The 20,799-nt window shown below is 43.1% G+C and overlaps 2 protein-coding genes across 2 annotated transcripts in view; both read left to right on the plus strand.

The window, feature by feature from the left end:
• The window catches only part of LOC309368778 (uncharacterized protein), a gene marked incomplete at its 3' end in the record, with an annotated part of 57,876 nt that overhangs the window by 12,046 nt on the left and 25,031 nt on the right, over window positions 1-20,799 (plus strand). The window lies entirely within an intron of this gene.
• The window catches only part of LOC309369156 (uncharacterized protein), a 41,012-nt gene continuing 25,838 nt past the window's right edge, over window positions 5,626-20,799 (plus strand). Inside the window, exons 1-7 of the mRNA XM_081909889.1 lie at window positions 5,626-5,730; window positions 6,903-7,395; window positions 7,592-7,673; window positions 7,958-8,040; window positions 8,982-9,108; window positions 14,332-14,926; window positions 15,095-15,912. Coding sequence (XP_081766015.1) covers window positions 6,994-7,395; window positions 7,592-7,673; window positions 7,958-8,040; window positions 8,982-9,108; window positions 14,332-14,926; window positions 15,095-15,506 — 1,701 coding nt within the window. The 5' untranslated portion in view covers window positions 5,626-5,730; window positions 6,903-6,993 and the 3' untranslated portion in view covers window positions 15,507-15,912. The remainder of the gene's footprint in view (window positions 5,731-6,902; window positions 7,396-7,591; window positions 7,674-7,957; window positions 8,041-8,981; window positions 9,109-14,331; window positions 14,927-15,094; window positions 15,913-20,799) is intronic.

Below are 20,799 nucleotides of genomic sequence, written 5' to 3' on the forward strand. Positions count from 1 at the left end.
TTATGTTTTTTGTTTTTTTTTCCAAATTTTTATTAGGTTTTTTTTAATAAAAAAGATACAGAAATAAAAAACAACATTGTTGTGTCTTGACAAAATTTCATAACATCTTTGGACTTCCTCACATCTCCCGCTCACACTTACATCATTCATAAAAATTTTCAAGCAAATTACCATCTTGTTTACGATTTTGTAACCAATCATTAAAATATAGTCTAATAACACTCATCTAATTTGGTGATGGCCAATTGAGTATGATCAAGCATCCATCTTAGCATTCCATCAAATTACAATAATTTTGTAAATAAATCTTAAATTTCTTCCAATCTTCTTCGATCTTTTCTTCTCCCAGGTCTCGAATTCTGCCAGTCATTTCCGCCAGCTGCATATAGTCCATCAGCTGCATCTGCCATTCTTCCAGTGTGGGTAGATCCTTCAAACATTAAATTATGACCTATATCTTGTGCCCATTTAATCATGACTGATTTTACCTCTTCATCTTTTGTTTCCCATTCTAGCAGAATACTATATGCATCTTTCAGCAACTTCCCTTTCCCTTCTACAACTTCCTTTTGAAATCTAGATGTTGTGTAGCTAAATCCTTTCTTATTCTCTTCTTTGTATATTTCATGTTCTTGTCGATAGCGTAACCAACTGTTAAAGTGGTCTTTTATTTCCTCGTAATCTCTTAGTTTCCATTTTCCTTCCTTTAACAAGTCAGCATAGGTAAGCCACTTTCCTTTCTTTTCAAGTGGTTTGAGCAGTAAAGCTTCATGTGGTGAAAGCCATCAAGGGGTCTTCTGTTCTTACATATCTTTATAGAGTGGTACCTCGGGTTACATACGCTTCAGGTTACACACTCCGCTAACCCGGAAATAGTGCTTCAGGTTAAGAACTTTGCTTCAGGATAAGAACAGAAATCGGGCTACTGCAGCGCAGCGGCAACAGGAGGCCCCATTAGCTAAAGTGGTGCTTCAGGTTAAGAACAGACCTCCGGAATAAATTAAGTACTTAACCTGGGGTACCACTGTATCTCTCCCATATGCTCATTAGTGATTTCCTAATTATATGGTTATAAAAACTTTTATGTACCCTCCCTTTCCCATGCCATAAATATGCATGCCAGCCAAATCTTTTGTCATGTCCTTCCAATTCTAATGCTTCTTGCTTTTCCAACTTCACCCAGTCCCTAATCCATACCAGGCATGCTGCTTCATAATATAATGAAAGATCTGGGAGGGCAAAACTAGCTCTGTCTTTTATGTCTATAAGTATCTTGTGTTTTATCCTTGGTCTTTTGCCCCCCCCCCCCCCGCCCACTAAACTTGGAAATTTCTTTCTGCCATTTTTTGAAACATGCATCTTTCACAATTACTGGGACTGATTGAAAGAGGAATAGCATTTTTGGCGAACATTCATTTTAACCAATTAAATTCATCTAATCTAAATACTGAACAGTGCAATAGCCTGATCTATTTGAAAGCAAAATGCATGAGAATCCTCCATTGGGGTGTAGGCAATAAGACACTATACATTGAGCATAATAGCAATTATACACAAAATTTGGGTCCCCCTCTTTGCGGAAATAACTGTAATAATACTGTCAGACACATGTTAGCATTCCTACATAATATCACACAATACACCACATACTAATTACCATATTTTTCGCTCTATAAGACACACATTTTCCCCTCCAAAAATTAAGGGGAAATGTGTGTGCATCTTATGGAGTGAATGCAGGCTCCATGGCTTCAGCGATAGCAACTTGAAGCCTCCGAAGCGCAGTGGGAGCGCTGCTGCCATGCTCCGGAGGCTTCATGTTGCTTTCGCTGAAGCCTGAAGAGCGAGAGGGGTCGGTGCACACTGTCCTATCTCGCTCTCCAGGCTTCAAGGATAGCCGCCTGAAGCCTCCGGAGTGCGGCGGGAGCTCCCGCTGCATTCCAGAGGCTTCGGGTTGCCTTCACTGAAGGGTAGGTGCCCCTTCAGCTAAGGTGCAGCGGCCCTTCAGCTAAGCGGGAGGAGAAATGGAAGGGGCTCCGTTTCTCCTGCCGTTTTGCTGAAGGGGTGCTGCGCAGAGAGAGGGAGTTTTCCCCTCCCATGGTCTCCCCCCTCTATAGCAAGGTGCGTCCTATGGTCGGGTGCGTCCTACAGAGCAAAAAATACGGAAAATATCAGTTGCATATCTTGAGGCAATTGTGATCTTTTACATATCTTTTCAATCCTGGGGCACAGAGTCTTGAGGTTTAAAAGGTGAGAGAATGTGCTTGCAATTCAACTTTCCCCCCTTTGTCAGCCCCCCCATCAGTCTATATCCTTTGGAAAGAGATAGCTGGGGCCACTCTGATGTCTTTGTTGTTGTTGTTGCAGGTAATGAATAGTCTTGTGGTGACAAGGTCTGCGTTGACATCTGTAGAAGGGATATCCTGTAAGCGGGGGGGGGGGGGTGTGTGTGGCAGGACTTTTGGGACTTAAAGACACAGTTATAAAGAGAAGAGGTAAAAGCCAAAAAGGGGAGAATCTCTTTGAGTTTTCTTGGGAAGCTGCAAGCATTTTATTCATTTCACTATTATTATCTTAGCAAGTTAAGCATTTTATTCATTTCAATATTATGATCACATTTCCATATACCAGTATTTACTACTGTTATTATATGCTAAAAATACAAAAAAAGTAAAAAGATAAAAAGAAAACAAAAGTAAGAAAGATAGATTACCAGTTAAACATTTCTTCCAGATAAAAAATAATGAGGGAACCTTATTTCACAAATAAAGTAAAATAAAGTAAAATAAAATAAATGCTATTTATTTTAAAGAAAACCAAAGCTTTCCTATTTGATGTACCGTATTTTTCGTCCTATAGGGCACACTGGCCCATAGGGCGCACCTATGAAGATGAAAAATGGGGGGAATTATGGGAAAAGACATAAAATTCACCACGTGCTATCTGATTTTTAGATGGTACCTGACCACATCCAAATCAGTCAAAATAAATAAATAACAGCAATAAGTGTTGGACACGCAGACAAAATGAGGGAACCTTATTCCACAAGTGGTGGACATGTCCCCAAAGGGAAAATAAAATAAAGTAAAATAAATGCTATTTATTTTAAAGAAAACCAAAGCTTTCCTATTTTATATTCTAACAATAAGCATGCCAAATGAAAATCAAAGAGTGTTTCTTTACACGACAACAGCGGCTAGGATGTTAATAGCAAAATACTGGAAAATGAGTTAATATCAACAAAAGGTGAGTGGCAATTAAGTTGTGCTGGTACCTTGAAATGGCCACAATGCCAGAACTTCCAAGAGACTGAGATCTACTCCCAGTAATAAAAATCCTGCCAGTGATATACCCATTGTCTCTGCCCAGAGTTCTTGAGCTTTTCTCAGGGAGCAGTGACCAGAGTGGTGGATCGACCACTAGATCATTTAACAAATTAAAATGATATAAACAATCGTGCTATAAAAGTACATGCCATATATGAAGTATCACGATAATATAACTTGTAACACAGTGGTTTCTCCAATGAACAACAAGTCTTACAATGTATATAGACAGGCGCAGCATTGATTTTAGCTACAGGTGACAGAGATCTGCAGCTGCAAGGTTTTCTTCTTCAAGTGACCCCTTTAAAACAACAAATGTAAAACAAACTTTATCCATTCACAGTTTGTTAATTTGTTAAAATATGTTGAATTACAACATTATATTCATTTATATTACTTAGAATATGTATAACGGATGGAGCCCATGAGAGCGAAACAAGGCATTATTCCGGAAATCCTTGTCAACACTGTGGAACTGTAATAGGCTCCAATTTGGACTTTATGAACGTATGTGGAACAGAAACCAGCAGACATTTGGTCTTTATGAATGAACTGATTTATTGGGGACTTCCGTCTATATTATTGAACTTTATGTGCTGTTTATGTGCAAGATAAACCTTTGATATTGTGATAAGAATGTATAGAAGAGTATTGTTTATGTGAATGCACAGCCGGTTACGTCTTGTGTGTTTGTACATTCAAGGAACAGCATTCCTGACCCAGATTTTCACAGGAAGTCCCTAAAATGATTCCCCTTTCAAACAGGATACGTGAACCTAGGCCAGCATGGTCCTCCTCTCTGGCAGATGGACAACCCTTCCCCCCCAAAAAATATAGTCTGGCCCCCCACATGGTCTGAGGGATGGTGGACTGTCCCATGGCTGAAAAAGGTTGCCCCAGGCTAACCAGATGGTCAATATCCGGTTCCACTCCACCCTTTTAAAATTTCAATATCAAAACAGATCCCAGCTTTCAGAGCATGTAAACCACATGAGTGGAAAGACCGCTGCTCCATGCACAAAAATAGGACTATACTTCCTTCTCCCACCTTTAAAGTAAACGTCTATGTAACGAAACCAAATTGATCCAAGTCTGCCTTTCTCCACCAACCTCAATTTCGCTCTTCAAGCCAAAAGACAACACTTCCCCGTCCCTGGGCGAAACCCCCTGGCCTTCCATTGGTAGAGCCGCCAACACGCCTGTGGCGTTTACCACAGCGCGACGCAAGGACTGAGCGGGTGGCGAGATGCTTTCAGCCTCAGACACTTGGCGGGTTCTGAAATGGCTGTGCAGGCCAGATTCACGACCCTGATGGGCTGGATTCATCCCGTGGAACATAGTTTGAGGACCCCTGGTCTACACTGACTGGGACATTCTGCATGCCAAGCAGATGCTCTAGGGCTCCCCATAGTTCACTAGCCTTTCAGTGTTATGCTATTAGCCACCATGGAGATTCCACCTACCTCTTTCATTTAATAAATAATCATAAACATAAACATAAGCATATATTTATACCCCGCCCATCTGGCTGGGTTCCCCAGCCACTCTGGGTGGCTTCCAACAAAATATCAAAATACAATAGTCCATCCAATATTAAAAACTTCCCTAAACATAATAACAACAACCATCCATTTTCAGTCCATTGAATTAGCAATTAAGCATTTCTGGAAAGGGAAATGGCATACTTTGTATATTAGCATAAAAAGCATGCATAAGAAAGTATTGCTCATTTATGATGAGAATAGGGTTTATTTCTTTTGAACCTCGCTTGGTTCCTCCTTGGCAGCCAGTGTGATTGTTTCAGCAGGGCTAGAACTCAGGACCTGCTGCCTTGAGGGACATCTAAGAGCAGTTGGGCAGGGGAAAGGTCTCCCTTGGGAGGTGGGGGACTCTCCTTCCTTGGAGGTTTCTAAGCAGAGATCGGACGGCCATCTGCCATGGATGCTTTAGCTGAGATTCCTGCATTGCTGGGGGTTGGACTAGATGACCCTGGGATCCCCTCCTCTCTCTCCCCTCCTGAATTCTAGGAGGAGCTTCCTTGCCTCCTGCAAAGCCCTTTTCCCTGCAAGCTCTTCCTCTGGTTTCTGGCCAAGGGAGGGAGATGATCCAGCCAAGAGCCTCACCCCCAAAAGGATATCTGGGCATGGGCCTAGCCAGGGGGGCAGCTGCCCCCCCCCAAATCCATAAGAAATAATAAAAATCTGAGGTTGTGCCAAGCGAGAGAGGGCTGAGCTGGAGGAACCCGGCTTGGCAAGGGTTAAAGGGAAGTGAGCTGCCTTCCTAGAGAGGCCAGGAAGCAAGAGGGGGCTGGTCCTCCAGAGCCAAGGCCCCTCCCTCCCCAGTCCTTTCCTTGCTTTGGGGTCTCTCCTGCAAGGGCTGCCTCGCTGTCCCCTCCTGGGATCTGGTGAGTCTCCTCTCTCCCCCCCCCCCAGAGGGTGCAGTGGGGAGACGGGGGGGGGGGGTCCCAGGGCTGCAGCAGGGGAGGATGCCTGGGGGGCCTGATCACGCTCTCCTTCCTGGAGATCAGAGGATCCCAAACTCATCTGGCCCTCCGCCGCCACCCGCTTGTCAGAAAAAAAATCTCCCTTCTTTAAACAAAGGAGTCCCTGGGACTTTAACTCTGTGTGACATCGCTCAGCCTCATTGCACAACAGAGGAAACATGGGCAAATGGTTTTCCAAAGCTGGACGAGGAGGTGGACTAGCCCCCCCCCAAGAAAACCCCACGTGGAGGAAGGGAGGAAAGGTGGGAGAGAAAGGAGAGGAATAAAGAGAGGGATCCCAGCCCATAGTCTGGCTGCTGCATTACGGACCAGTTTTCCCGTGTCTCCAAGGGCAGCTCCCCAGGGAGGCCACTGCAGCAATCCCCTCGCACCCAGAGCATGGCATCCCAGGACCACATCCTCTCTGTCCCAAAGGGATTGTTGCTGGCAAAGCAGCCGGAAATTGGCGCAGCTACTCACCGAGCCTCCAGGGACCTTGGCATCAATGGCTGCGTGTGTGTTTAGTTATGTAGTGAAATAATAATAATAAATTACCCGCCTAAATTTCAAGGGAGATGTCTTTGGCCCTGCCCGTTTGGCCCTCAGGGGGTTGATCAGATACATCCCTGGCCCTCATAGTAAACAAAAAGGGACCCCACCCCAGGAGTCTGTCTGGAGAGCGGCAGAGTCCAAGTGCAAGTAAAGGAGACAGAAGCTGGGGAGTGGGGGGTAGCAACACCTGAAGACCCCCGGGTGAGGACCCCCACTAGACCAAGCATCCGTTTTTCACAAGATACAAATGACTCCCTTCTCAGTCGGTTCTGACTTCATACATTGACTGGAGGGCAGCAGAAACCAGGTTGATTAATCTCCCAGAAATCCCTTCAGTTGCCTCCACATTTTGCATTGCTAGAAGGCAAGAGACTTATTTCTTCTCCTCTTCCTCCTCTTTCTTTTCAAAAAGATAGCTCATGGTCTGGGATGCGGTGCAGTCCAGCCCTGGTTCCCAGCAAGACTCATCCATGCTTCCTCAGGGAACCATTCCCCCTTCTCACAAACAAATTCTGTAACAGAACAATGTATTTGCTTTTTAGGATATGCTACAGCTTCTCATTTAGATGGACAGAACTTGGCAGAAGACCGAAGGGTTCCTTCCAATCTCTCAGAAGCTTCCTGAGAGCACAGATGGATGAGCAAGATTCAGCTGGCCCTGGAACAGGAAGAGGCCATGCCAGCCAAACTGGGAGCAGTGGGCGATTCTGGGAAAACCCAGTGCAGAAGATCCTGGGTGAGGTGCACACCCTCCGCTCAGAGGTGCAGAGCCAGCAGTTGAGGCAGTTCTGCTGCCAGGAGGCCAAAGGACCCCGAGAGGTTTGCAGCCGACTCTACCACTTTTGCCACCAGTGGCTGAAGCCAGAAAGGCACACGAAAGCTGAGATGCTGGACCTGGTGATCTTGGAGCAGTTCCTGGCTGTCCTTCCCCCGGAGATGGAGAGCTGGGTGAGGGAATGCGGAGCGGAGACCAGTTCCCAGGCGGTGGCCCTGGCCGAAGGTTTCCTCCTGAGTCAGGCAGAGGAGAGAAAGCAGGTGAGAGAGACTTTCCTCTGGATACTCCCAAGGGGCTCCAAACAGGACAGAGAACATCCCATAATGGTCTGCTGATGGCCCATTCGTTTTCTTGGAAAGCATCCATGGAATGAGATCTCACACCCTTCAAGTCTTTGTCATTCTCTTTCTAGCATTTCTCCCCATTCTCTGTTTTGAATCCGTGTTTCTTTTTCAGGGAAAGGATCTCTTTGCAGAAATGGACCTGGATTCCTGTGAGGCAGAGAGGCCTCCGTTGGACACCAGAGAGAGGTCACTGGGTAAGGAGGAAGGTGGTTTTTCTCCATTTGGTCTCATTCTGTTGGTTTTCCAACTCATCTGAGGGTTCTTTTCATCTTGTTTTGGGGGGAGACAGTTGGGGACAAGGGTCCAGAGGAGGGGAGATGTATTTCTGCACAACAAACATATGAAATGGGTACAAACCTCCAAATGCTCTCAGCAGGAAAGGCTTTCTCAAAGGCCCATCTTTAGTTAGAGATGCCCTGTTTCACCTGTGAGAGAAGCAGGGACTCCTGGCATCCTGTTTACCTTTTATCTTTTGCAGGTGACAGAGTGATCCCAGGAAGACTTCCTGATCCGCCTTTTCATGGGGGCAGAAGGGAAGCAGTGGCTGTGGAACCAGATCAGGTCAGGGGAAGCTGCCTTGTGGGGACAGAGGCTGAGGGATGGAGCAATGTCATGGACTAGTTGGTCACAGAGGAATTGTGGGAGGAAGCAGCTGGGGAACCAGGAAGGGAAGATGGCTCAGAGCCCAAGAAGTGGAGGTAGAAGAAGGATGGGCGGTCAGAGGGGGAAGAGGCAGAAGGTTGGGAAGAGGAGGTTTGAGAAGCTGAAGGGCTTACAGGGCTTAGTGAGCTGGGAGACTCTGTGGCAGAATGCAGTGCAGAATCAGAGGCAGAAGAGGAAGGAGGCGAGTGGGAGAGGAAGGTCGAGAGGCAGAGGTGAGTCAGGAGAAGGAAGAGCCACAGGTGGCTCCCTCTCCTTTTGCCAGAAGCTGCCCTCCCTGCTTGTCTCTCAGACCCAGGAGACCCCCCTGCATTGCAGGAATCTCTGCTAGATCATCCAAGACAGATGCCCATCCAAAAGATGTTATTTCTAGATTGATCACTGATTGCAAAAATTGGTTTCTAAGCAGTGGACAAATGAGAACAAATAGTGGCCTGGATTCACCTAACCAGCCCCATCTACTGCAAAATGGGGCTTGCTCCACATTCCTCCCCCTCTCCATGCCCCCATGACCCCCTTGGATTTGACTCTAGGGCATTGGGAGGGAACCTTCCCAGAACGGCTCACAAGGAGATGAGAAAGTGGATCCTTCCTTTGGGGAAACTGGAATGCTTGTGTAGGCAGAATGACTTGAAAAACACAAGGTGGAGTACCACCTATTTGCGCAGAAATGAATACCCATAATTAAAATGCAGATTAAAATAAGCATCCATAATTAAAATGTGCAGCAAAGCAATCGTATTAAAACAACACCACAATGTACAGGAAGGAAACAACAGAGCATTGTGGAGCAGATCATATTTCTGCTGTCTCAGAGGAAGATATTTCCCTTTTTCTTTTAGGGTCCAGTGTGCTTTGAAGATATTGCTGTTCGTTTCACGGACGAGGAGTGGGCGTTGCTGGATCCTGACCAGAGAGCTCTGCATAAGGACGTCATGGAGGAGAATCGTGGGATCGTGGCCTCTCTTGGTAAGGCTCCCTGTGGGAATGTTATAGCTGCCTGGAAATTCAAAGCATACCTCTATGGGACCAACCTCATATATTTTCACGGAGCTCAACCGTGGCCCCTATATCACCTGGGAACCTAACACCCCCACAATAAACAGTAAATTACAGTTTTTTCTTTGAACAATCTTCCTCAAATTATTCCTTTTTCTACCATGATTGTGTTAGGATATTGATGTTCCGTTCCACCTAAACAGATGTGTGGAGCTATTGTATGTCACATGTCTGTTTACATTCCAGCACAGCTTGCTGGGAACTTCCGTTTGTGTATAGCTTTTGCCTCATCCTTCCTGCTCTTAGACATGAAGGAGAGCAGACATGCTTTTCTTTGTCTTGATCTATGCTGAATAAACTGCTTGTAAATATGCTTTACATATGCCTCTGTCCACCCTTCTTTTTTTTTAAAAAAACACATTTTATTAGTTTTTACAATATCAACAACAAACAAAAATATAAAACAAACAAAACATAACAAACATAAATCATAACCTTATTGAAAATAAGTTATTTACTTTGTAAAACGACTTCCTCGTTCCCCCTTAGTTGAATTTCATTGCATATCCTTATAACGGTTTTCCAAATCCCAATTTCAATACCCTTTAAATTAAACATTAACATCTTTAAATCTTCTCCTTCTTGTATTAAACATATTATTTTATCAGTTAACATAAATACAATCCTAAACCCATTAAGTATGTGGGCGCCATTTCCAGTTATTTTAGCTTAACAAATTTAGCTAAATAATCATTAAATTTCTTCCATTCTTCGTGGTGCTCCTCCTCCTTCTGGTTGCGGACTCTTCTGGTTAGATCAGCTAGCTCCATAAAATCCATCATCTTCATCTGCCATTCTTCTACTGTTGGTAATTCTTGAGTTTTCCACTTTTTAGCTAACAAAATACGAGCCGCAGTTGTTGCATACAAAAACAGATTAACATCTTTCTTGGGCAATTCCAAAACTGTTATTCCAAGAAGAAAGGCCTCTAGTTCCTTTATAAATGTATATTTCAACATTTTTTTCAATTCGTTATAAATCTTTTCCCAGAAGTCTTTCATCTTGGAGCAGGTCCACCACATATGAAAGAATGTTGCTTCCTTTTCTTTACATTTCCAACATATATTATCACAATTATGATACATCTTTGCTAATTTTACAGGAGTCAAATACCATCTATACATCATTTTCATAATATTTTCCTTTAACAAAGTACATGCGGTGAACTTAACCCCTTTCTTCCACAATCTTTCCCAGTCCTCAAACATTATGTTATGTCCTAAATCTCTTGCCCAATCTATCATCACCAATTTAACTTGTTCATCTTTCGTATGCCACTCCAGCAAAAGCTTGTACATTTTAGATAAATTTTTACCTTCAGTATCTAACAACTCCATCTCCAACTTAGATTTTTCCAAGGCAAAACCATTTTTCTTATCCAGTTTATACAATTCATTAATCTGGTGGTAATGTAGCCAATTTTGCTTATCTTTAATTTGCTCAAATGGTCCTAATTTATAACCTTCCTCTTCTTCTATTAATAAATCATAATATCTCAACCATTTGGTATCCATATTTATTTTTTTCTGGGCTTTTGCCTCCATTGGTGAAAGCCATCTGGGCGTCTTTCTTTCTAAAAGGTCTTTGTATTTTATCCAAACATTATACAACGATTTCCGAATTATATGATTTTTAAATGCTTTATGGGCTTTTACTTTATCATGCCACAAATATGCATGCCAACCAAACACATTATAAAATCCCTCCAAATCTAGTAAATCTGTATCTTCTAATTTCATCCATTCTTTAATCCAACAAAGTGTGGCAGCTTCAAAATAGATTTTTAAGTCTGACAGAGAGAATCCCCCTCTTTCTTTGGAATCCGTAAGTAATTTGCATTTAATTCTGGGTTTCCTCCCCTTCCACCCTTCTGTCACAAAGAGTTAATTACTCTGCTGATTAGAGGGTGCTCCAGCTTCTGAAGAGTTCTGAAGCTGCGGGTCGTTGTTTGATGCTGTTCCGCGGACCGGAGTTTGCCCGGTTACCGGTCGGTGGGCTGGAGCCAGCTGGGAGCCTGCCAAATGCCCCCGCTTCCCTTGGACGCATCCCAAGAGATTGGGCTGGTCTGAACTTCCCAGGCCACCTTCACTGTCAGCTTCAGAATTGTTAGGAAAGCTAAGTAGCTTCAGGTTTTTGTTATTGCTCCTGTCAGTCTTGGGTTGACCAAAGAGAGGACTGGCAGCGAAGCTCAGGTGCTGCCAGCCAGAGAAGAAGCAGGCCTAGGGAGAGGAGAGTTAGCAGCGGAAGGCAGAGAGGAGGGGGAGAGGAACTGTCATCTGAGCTCTGAACAAAGGGGAGAAGGAAAAGAGAGGCACAGTGACAGACAGCTGTGTGAGAGCTACAGGAGTGAGTCAGACGCTGGAATGCAGGAAGCATTCTCTGCCTAATCTCGTAAAGATACTGGAAGAGAAGGTGGGGGCTTCTGTGCTGGGGAAGGGGGAGGAGCTCAGTCTGGGCAACTCGATCTTGTGGGGAGGACGATGAGTAGAGGAGCTCCGTCCAAGTTTGTTGTTTTAGCAATACATCTGAAATTATTAACAGCCAGAGTCTTCTCACGTTTGTGGGAGGGACCAAGCCATAACAAGGACTGACATTGGAGATGGAGGGGATGCCATGACTGGGCCAAACAAAATCCATCCCAGAGAAAAGCTAGGCTTATGGAATCTCAGGTAGTAGTAGCAGTGATGAGGATGAGGATGATACAGTGGTACCTCGGTTTACAAACTTAATTTTTTCCAGAACAGGTACCACTGTAGTAATAATAATAATTTTTTGTAATGGCTTGGCTCTCCCACAGAAGCGAGACACCGGCAGTAATTATCTCAGGTTTATTGCTCAAACACATAAATCACTCCGGAGCTCCTTCACTCCGTGTCTGACTTCAAGTTTGCAGTTGCCAAGTCTAAACTCCGCCCCTTCCTCTTCTTCCAAGAGGGGAAAAAATCCTTTCGCTTCCGCTCTTTCCCCTCCTCTCACTGACCTTTTCGCGCCTTCGAGTTTTTGGGCTAGCTATTCCTGGCCTCTCCCCTTCTGTCTCTGAGCTAAGATTGGTATTTTGTGGATCTTTGCTATCTGCTGCCTGCTCTCTGTTCTCTGAAGCTCTGCCACTCGGCTGCCCCTCCTCCCTCTCACGTTCCAGCTCACATTCCAGTGTCCTTATCTCTCTTTGCCTGCTTTCATACATTCCAGCCTCTGTCAGCTCCGGAACAAAGCTGACATTTTTATTTCTACCCTGCCTGTCTGGCTGGGTTGCCCCAGCCACTCTGAGCGGCTTCCAACACATATATAAACATGAAACATAAATAATAATATTCTGATCCCATATAAAAAGAACATCAACTTAAAATGAACAACTTATACTGGTGGCCAAAATTGTGGAAACCTTTTGTGAAAAGTGTATTTCTGAGGTTTGGTGGCTCATAACACCACTTTTGTGTGGAGTAATACCATAAAATTATATATCAATGGAAAGATAATTTAATGAAGAATGTAATGTAATGACTTTTATGAAGGAATATTTATTGGAACAGCAGTCATAAAGAAAAAGCATGAAACTTTTGGTAACCATTGGTAACCTTTAGCTTTAATTACAGCCTTACAACGCTTTCCCATGAAGTGAACCAAATTTTTATTTCTGCAGCTGTAAGAATGTGAAACCAAGATTGAATTATTGCCTCTGTTAATTGGGCTTTATTGCTGGGTTGCCTCTGATTAACAAGTTTCTTTAGTCGGCTCCATAGATTTCTGATTGGGTTAATGTTTGGGCTATTCCCAAGCCATTCCGGCAGTGGAATAGGATTATCTTGAAAGCACCGTTTGCACACAGCAGCAACATGACATGGAGCTGAGTCCTGTTGAAATAGATAAATAAATAAATGAAATGATAGATCGATAGATAGATGATAGATGATAGATAGATAGATAGATAGATAAACAAACAAACAAACAAATATTTATAAAAATATATATAAATGCTTCAATATCTGCGAAAAGATCAGCTGCGGAACGCTTCAGTTTGGGCTAAAGTATTTCATTTATGTATTTGGGGGCATTTACATTCCCATTAATGACGCAAATTCCACCCACACCTTTTGCTGCCATACAAGCCCAGATCATCACACTATCTGGGTGTTTCACGGTCAGTGTAATGCAAGTAGGATGTAAATCTTCTCTTAATCTTCTCTTCGCGTATTTCATGCCATCACAACCAAGCAAAGAGATTTGGGTCTCATCGCTCGAAATAATAATGTCCCATTGTTCCACTGTGCAGTTAACATGGGTTTAGTCTTTCAACTTTGCTTGAGAGATAACAATGGCATTTTCCTTAGAATTCTAGCCTTTAGACGAGTCCTTGCAATCAACTTCACATTACATTGCACCATGTCATCTTGTATACACACAGATGATATTCTTCTGTCATGTAGGGACAGTCTCTCCATTCTTCGATCGTCACTTGCCTTTGTGCACCTTTTCCTGCCTTTACCAGTCTGATTTTATAGTGACTGAGTCTCCTTATACATCTCCCAAAATATAGAAAGGAAGCTTTGGTTATGTTTTCCCCAATCTCACTTCTAATTTCTTCATAACTGTTGCCTTGTTCACTTAATAGTACAATTTTACATCGCTTTCTGGGATGACCAGTCAACTCTTTGTGCCATCTCTATATTTTTATTGTGTCTTACAATGTCACTAAATGAAAGAACAAAAAAACCCCAACCAACTTGATAGCAATCACGTAACAAACTGACAAAAGTCAACCTAAGCAAGTTGTGCTTCGTTTTTCTGATTATTTGGCTATAACATTTGATAGAATACGGATAATAAAACAAACTTTGTTGAATTGCATTCTTGTTAAAATTATATTTCCATTGATATATAATGTTATAATATTGCTCCAAAAGAAGCAGAGTTTTGAGCCATCAAACCTCCGAAATACACTTTTCTCCAAAAGGCTTCCACAATTTTGACCATTTCTATATATCAAACAAAGCAAGATTCAACAAATCTCCAGAAACTCATAATAAATATGTTGGTTAATGACAAACAACACAGGTAGTGAAAACCCCCCCAAACTCCCTTCAGTTCTTCTCCATTTGTTCCTGAGGCTCTAATCCCTTTTTGTTTCCATTGCAGATTGTGATGAATCGGAAATCGAGAACAAAGGTGACCACGAAAAAATCCCCAGAGAGGAGAAGCCACGCAAAAATTTGGAGGGTGGAGAAAGCTGCAGTCAGAGCTCCCATTCCACTTCCCATCAACAAAATCTCATTGGAAAGAAACCATATCAGTGTGTGGAATGTGGAAAGAGTTTCAGGAAGAGCTCCCATCTCACTTGCCATCAAAGAGTTCATACAGGGGAGAAACCCTATCAGTGCGTCGAATGTGGAAAGAGCTTCAGTCAGAGCTCTGCTCTCACTTGCCATCAAAGAATTCATACAGGAGAGAAACCCTATCAGTGTGTGGAATGTGGAAAGAGCTTCAGTAACAGCCGCAGTCTCACTTCACATCAAAGAATTCATACAGGGGTGAAACCATATCAGTGTGTGGAATGTGGAAAGAGCTTCAGTGACAGCCACACTCTCACCTCCCATCAGAGAATTCATACAGGGGAGAAACCCTATCAGTGTGTGGAATGTGGAAAGAGCTTCAGTCAGAGCTCCACTCTCACTTCCCATCAAAGAATTCATACAGGAGATAAACCCTATCAGTGTGTGGAATGTGGAAAATGGTTCAGTCAGAGCTCCCATCTCACTTCCCATCAAAGAATTCATAGAGGGGATAAACCATATCAGTGTGTGGAATGTGGAATAAGCTTCAGTCATAGCCACAGTCTCACTTCACATCAAAAAATTCATACAGGGGAGAAACCATATCAATGTGTGGAATGTGGAAAGAGCTTCAGTCACAGTCAGAATCTCACTTCCCATCAAAGAATTCATACAGGGGAGAAACCCTATCAGTGTGTGGAATGTGGAAAGAGCTTCACTCAGAGCTCCAATCTCACTAAGCATCAGAGAATTCATACAGGGGAGAAACCCTATCAGTGTGTGGAATGTGGAAAGAGCTTCAGTAAGAAGAGCAGTCTTGCTTCCCATCAAAGAATTCATACAGGGGAGAAACCCTATCAGTGTGTGGAATGTGGAAAGAGCTTCAGGACGAAGGACATTCTCACATTTCATCAAAGGATTCATACAGGGGCGAAACCCTATCAGTGTGTGGAATGTGGAAAGAGCTTCAGTCACAGGCCGAATCTCGCTTCCCATCAAAGAATCCATACAAAGGTTGGAAAAACCATTATACAGATTTAGGAGCCAGGCAAATCCACACTTTTTAACCAGGCCTTTGGCTGATTGACATTTAATGCCCTTTTAAAATGTGGTATTTTGTGTGTTTTTTTGTTTTTTTATGTTGTAACTATCCTGAGACCTGTGGGTGTAGGGAATTGCTGCCAACTTTCTGCACCACCTTGAGTACCCACAGAATTGTGGCTTCTACTGGCAACACACAGAGGAGAACAAATGAAAGAAAAACACAAGGGGCAGGGAAAAACCTGGAAAAGGCCATACCAAATGGACATCAGGTGTGAAGAGGTCACTTTTCCCACTCCTGAACCATGCCACAGGTAGAGGATTTGAAATGCTAGAAGTGTTCTCCGGGGCAAGGGGAGCTGCTGGGAAATTGAACTACGGGCTTAAAATATTACTTTTTTAAAAAGTTGCTGCCATTATAAACATTACAGGTAGAGAGCTGGAGGGAGAGTGAGCAGGCCCAGGCTGTGTTGCGTCCAAGAATGGGGTGAAGGGAGAAGTGAAGAAACAGTGAAAGCTTTTTCTTCCTGACGTTTCCGGTGCAGCTCTGAATTCCACCTGCCCTGGAATTGTCCAGTGGAGGGAAAGGATGTCTCCAAGGCCGTTTTCTGTGGCAACCAGATAACAGGAGCTGCCAAATGTGGGAAGCCTCGCAAAAGTCCCAAGGGAAGTGGCAGAGACATGTCATCACAGCATCATTTGGCTGCTGCTATGGCAACAGTGAAAAACTGCGACCAGGGCCACAGGCTGAGCTGGGTGATTGACAGTGGGACCAGTCACCATCTCATGCCATCGCCATCTAGTGGTTTTTTGTGGAACTGCAAGGCTCTGAAAACTTGAAGAAGTGTAACTCTTGCAGATGGTTCCAAGCGCCAACTAACTATGTCTGGCTCTGTTTATTGTTTATTGTTCTTTTTTACAGGCAGAGATTTAGGCCTATGTCGTTCCAGAGATGCAGTGCTGTTTGCTTTCTGTTTCCTCTCTTGTCCATGATGGGTTCAAAGTGTGTTTTGAAAATAATGTGTGTTCCATTTCCAGAGGTGGGCGACAAGTGGTCAGTGTTGAGTGCAAAGATAGGCTGTTTGTGCTAGAAACGCCTATTGCAGGTAAAGGTCCCACTGAGGATGCACAAGCACAGTGTGCTAAGGTTCGCATCCATGATGGTGCCATCATGGTGTTTGGCGCCAGAGAATGTCATATGTCAACTGGGGGTACGTGAAGAAGGTCCCAGGGTGCACTGAGGGGTGCAAGATGAAGGCATGTGACAAATACCTGGAATGCAGGGCCTTCAAGAAAACTAAGGTTCAGACATGCTCTTATCCTAGGTCTGACAGGGTAACCACAAAACCTTTTGAGCTAGTCCTTGCATACCTTTGGGGCCCTATGCCAGTTGCCAGTCTGGGCGGGGCCAAATTTTTGCTATCTCTGGTGGATGATTCCTCCAGAAATGGGTGCATTTTCTCTCTGAAGCACAAGGGAGAGGCGCTGCTTTGGTGAAAGACTGGATAACGGCAGTAGGACTACAATTCTCACTGTGGGTCAAGAGCTTTCAATCAGATCGCGTTGGAGAGTTCCCCAGGTCTGTGTTGCAAAACGTCTTCTGCCAGAAAGGCATACGCCACAGGTTGACTGCAGCAAATTCTCCTCAGGAGAATGGAGTTGCAGAATGCAGGTAGAGAACGCTGCAGGAGGCAACCAAAGCCATGCTCTTTGACACAGGGTTGCCCCAGCAGTTTTGGGTGGAAGCGTGGAAATCTGCGTCCTTCACTCTGAACCTTTCTTACAGTTCTGTAGTAGGGGACACACCCTATTTTCTGCTGCACGGCAAGAAGCCCAAGGTGCATTTCTTCTTCTTCTTTTCCTACAATCCTGAACAATAATGCTTCAGGCTTTTTTTACAAAAGTTAATTGGAACATTTTCTTCAACTCAATTGTATATCATTTTCCAGAATTTTTAAAATTTTATTACAAGCCCACTACATATGGTAAAAAGTCCCTTCTTTTTCCTTAGATTTCTAGCATATATTTGAGCCAGTTTTAGACATTCTTCCTATCTGCGCTGGTGATATATAGCATCTATACATCATTTTCATGTAATTTTCTTTCAGCAAAGAGCGGTCTTTAAATTTTAAATCAGTTTTCCCCAATCTTCCCCAATCTTCAAACATTAAATTATGTTTTTTGTTTTTTTTTCCAAATTTTTATTAGGTTTTTTTTAATAAAAAAGATACAGAAATAAAAAACAACATTGTTGTGTCTTGACAAAATTTCATAACATCTTTGGACTTCCTCACATCTCCCGCTCACACTTACATCATTCATAAAAATTTTCAAGCAAATTACCATCTTGTTTACGATTTTGTAACCAATCATTAAAATATAGTCTAATAACACTCATCTAATTTGGTGATGGCCAATTGAGTATGATCAAGCATCCATCTTAGCATTCCATCAAATTACAATAATTTTGTAAATAAATCTTAAATTTCTTCCAATCTTCTTCGATCTTTTCTTCTCCCAGGTCTCGAATTCTGCCAGTCATTTCCGCCAGCTGCATATAGTCCATCAGCTGCATCTGCCATTCTTCCAGTGTGGGTAGATCCTTCAAACATTAAATTATGACCTATATCTTGTGCCCATTTAATCATGACTGATTTTACCTCTTCATCTTTTGTTTCCCATTCTAGCAGAATACTATATGCATCTTTCAGCAACTTCCCTTTCCCTTCTACAACTTCCTTTTGAAATCTAGATGTTGTGTAGCTAAATCCTTTCTTATTCTCTTCTTTGTATATTTCATGTTCTTGTCGATAGCGTAACCAACTGTTAAAGTGGTCTTTTATTTCCTCGTAATCTCTTAGTTTCCATTTTCCTTCCTTTAACAAGTCAGCATAGGTAAGCCACTTTCCTTTCTTTTCAAGTGGTTTGAGCAGTAAAGCTTCATGTGGTGAAAGCCATCAAGGGGTCTTCTGTTCTTACATATCTTTATAGAGTGGTACCTCGGGTTACATACGCTTCAGGTTACACACTCCGCTAACCCGGAAATAGTGCTTCAGGTTAAGAACTTTGCTTCAGGATAAGAACAGAAATCGGGCTACTGCAGCGCAGCGGCAACAGGAGGCCCCATTAGCTAAAGTGGTGCTTCAGGTTAAGAACAGACCTCCGGAATAAATTAAGTACTTAACCTGGGGTACCACTGTATCTCTCCCATATGCTCATTAGTGATTTCCTAATTATATGGTTATAAAAACTTTTATGTACCCTCCCTTTCCCATGCCATAAATATGCATGCCAGCCAAATCTTTTGTCATGTCCTTCCAATTCTAATGCTTCTTGCTTTTCCAACTTCACCCAGTCCCTAATCCATACCAGGCATGCTGCTTCATAATATAATGAAAGATCTGGGAGGGCAAAACTAGCTCTGTCTTTTATGTCTATAAGTATCTTGTGTTTTATCCTTGGTCTTTTGCCCCCCCCCCCCCGCCCACTAAACTTGGAAATTTCTTTCTGCCATTTTTTGAAACATGCATCTTTCACAATTACTGGGACTGATTGAAAGAGGAATAGCATTTTTGGCGAACATTCATTTTAACCAATTAAATTCATCTAATCTAAATACTGAACAGTGCAATAGCCTGATCTATTTGAAAGCAAAATGCATGAGAATCCTCCATTGGGGTGTAGGCAATAAGACACTATACATTGAGCATAATAGCAATTATACACAAAATTTGGGTCCCCCTCTTTGCGGAAATAACTGTAATAATACTGTCAGACACATGTTAGCATTCCTACATAATATCACACAATACACCACATACTAATTACCATATTTTTCGCTCTATAAGACACACATTTTCCCCTCCAAAAATTAAGGGGAAATGTGTGTGCATCTTATGGAGTGAATGCAGGCTCCATGGCTTCAGCGATAGCAACTTGAAGCCTCCGAAGCGCAGTGGGAGCGCTGCTGCCATGCTCCGGAGGCTTCATGTTGCTTTCGCTGAAGCCTGAAGAGCGAGAGGGGTCGGTGCACACTGTCCTATCTCGCTCTCCAGGCTTCAAGGATAGCCGCCTGAAGCCTCCGGAGTGCGGCGGGAGCTCCCGCTGCATTCCAGAGGCTTCGGGTTGCCTTCACTGAAGGGTAGGTGCCCCTTCAGCTAAGGTGCAGCGGCCCTTCAGCTAAGCGGGAGGAGAAATGGAAGGGGCTCCGTTTCTCCTGCCGTTTTGCTGAAGGGGTGCTGCGCAGAGAGAGGGAGTTTTCCCCTCCCATGGTCTCCCCCCTCTATAGCAAGGTGCGTCCTATGGTCGGGTGCGTCCTACAGAGCAAAAAATACGGAAAATATCAGTTGCATATCTTGAGGCAATTGTGATCTTTTACATATCTTTTCAATCCTGGGGCACAGAGTCTTGAGGTTTAAAAGGTGAGAGAATGTGCTTGCAATTCAACTTTCCCCCCTTTGTCAGCCCCCCCATCAGTCTATATCCTTTGGAAAGAGATAGCTGGGGCCACTCTGATGTCTTTGTTGTTGTTGTTGCAGGTAATGAATAGTCTTGTGGTGACAAGGTCTGCGTTGACATCTGTAGAAGGGATATCCTGTAAGCGGGGGGGGGGGGTGTGGCAGGACTTTTGGGACTTAAAGACACAGTTATAAAGAGAAGAGGTAAAAGCCAAAAAGGGGAGAATCTCTTTGAGTTTTCTTGGGAAGCTGCAAGCATTTTATTCATTTCACTATTATTATCTTAGCAAGTTAAGCATTTTATTCATTTCAATATTATGATCACATTTCCATATACCAGTATTTACTACTGTTATTATATGCTAAAAATACAAAAAAAGTAAAAAGATAAAAAGAAAACAAAAGTAAGAAAGATAGATTACCAGTTAAACATTTCTTCCAGATAAAAAATAATGAGGGAACCTTATTTCACAAATAAAGTAAAATAAAGTAAAATAAAATAAATGCTATTTATTTTAAAGAAAACCAAAGCTTTCCTATTTGATATTCTAACAATAAGCATACCAGATGAAAATAAAAGAGTGTTTCTTTACACGACAACAGCAGCTAGGATGTTAATAGCAAAATACTGGAAAATGAGTTAATATCAACAAAAGATGAGTGGCAATTAAGTTGTGCTGGTACCTTGAAATGGCCACAATGCCAGAACTTCCAAGAGACTGAGATCTACTCCCAGTAATAACAATCCTGCCAGTGATCTACCCATTGTCTTTGCCCAGAGTTCTTGAGCTTTTCTCAGGGAGCAGAGACCAGAGTGGTGGATCGACCACTAGATC

The sequence above is a fragment of the Podarcis melisellensis genome (assembly GCF_964234715.1).
Source record: "Podarcis melisellensis genome assembly, chromosome: 4".
Lineage (NCBI taxonomy): Eukaryota > Metazoa > Chordata > Lepidosauria > Squamata > Lacertidae > Podarcis > Podarcis melisellensis.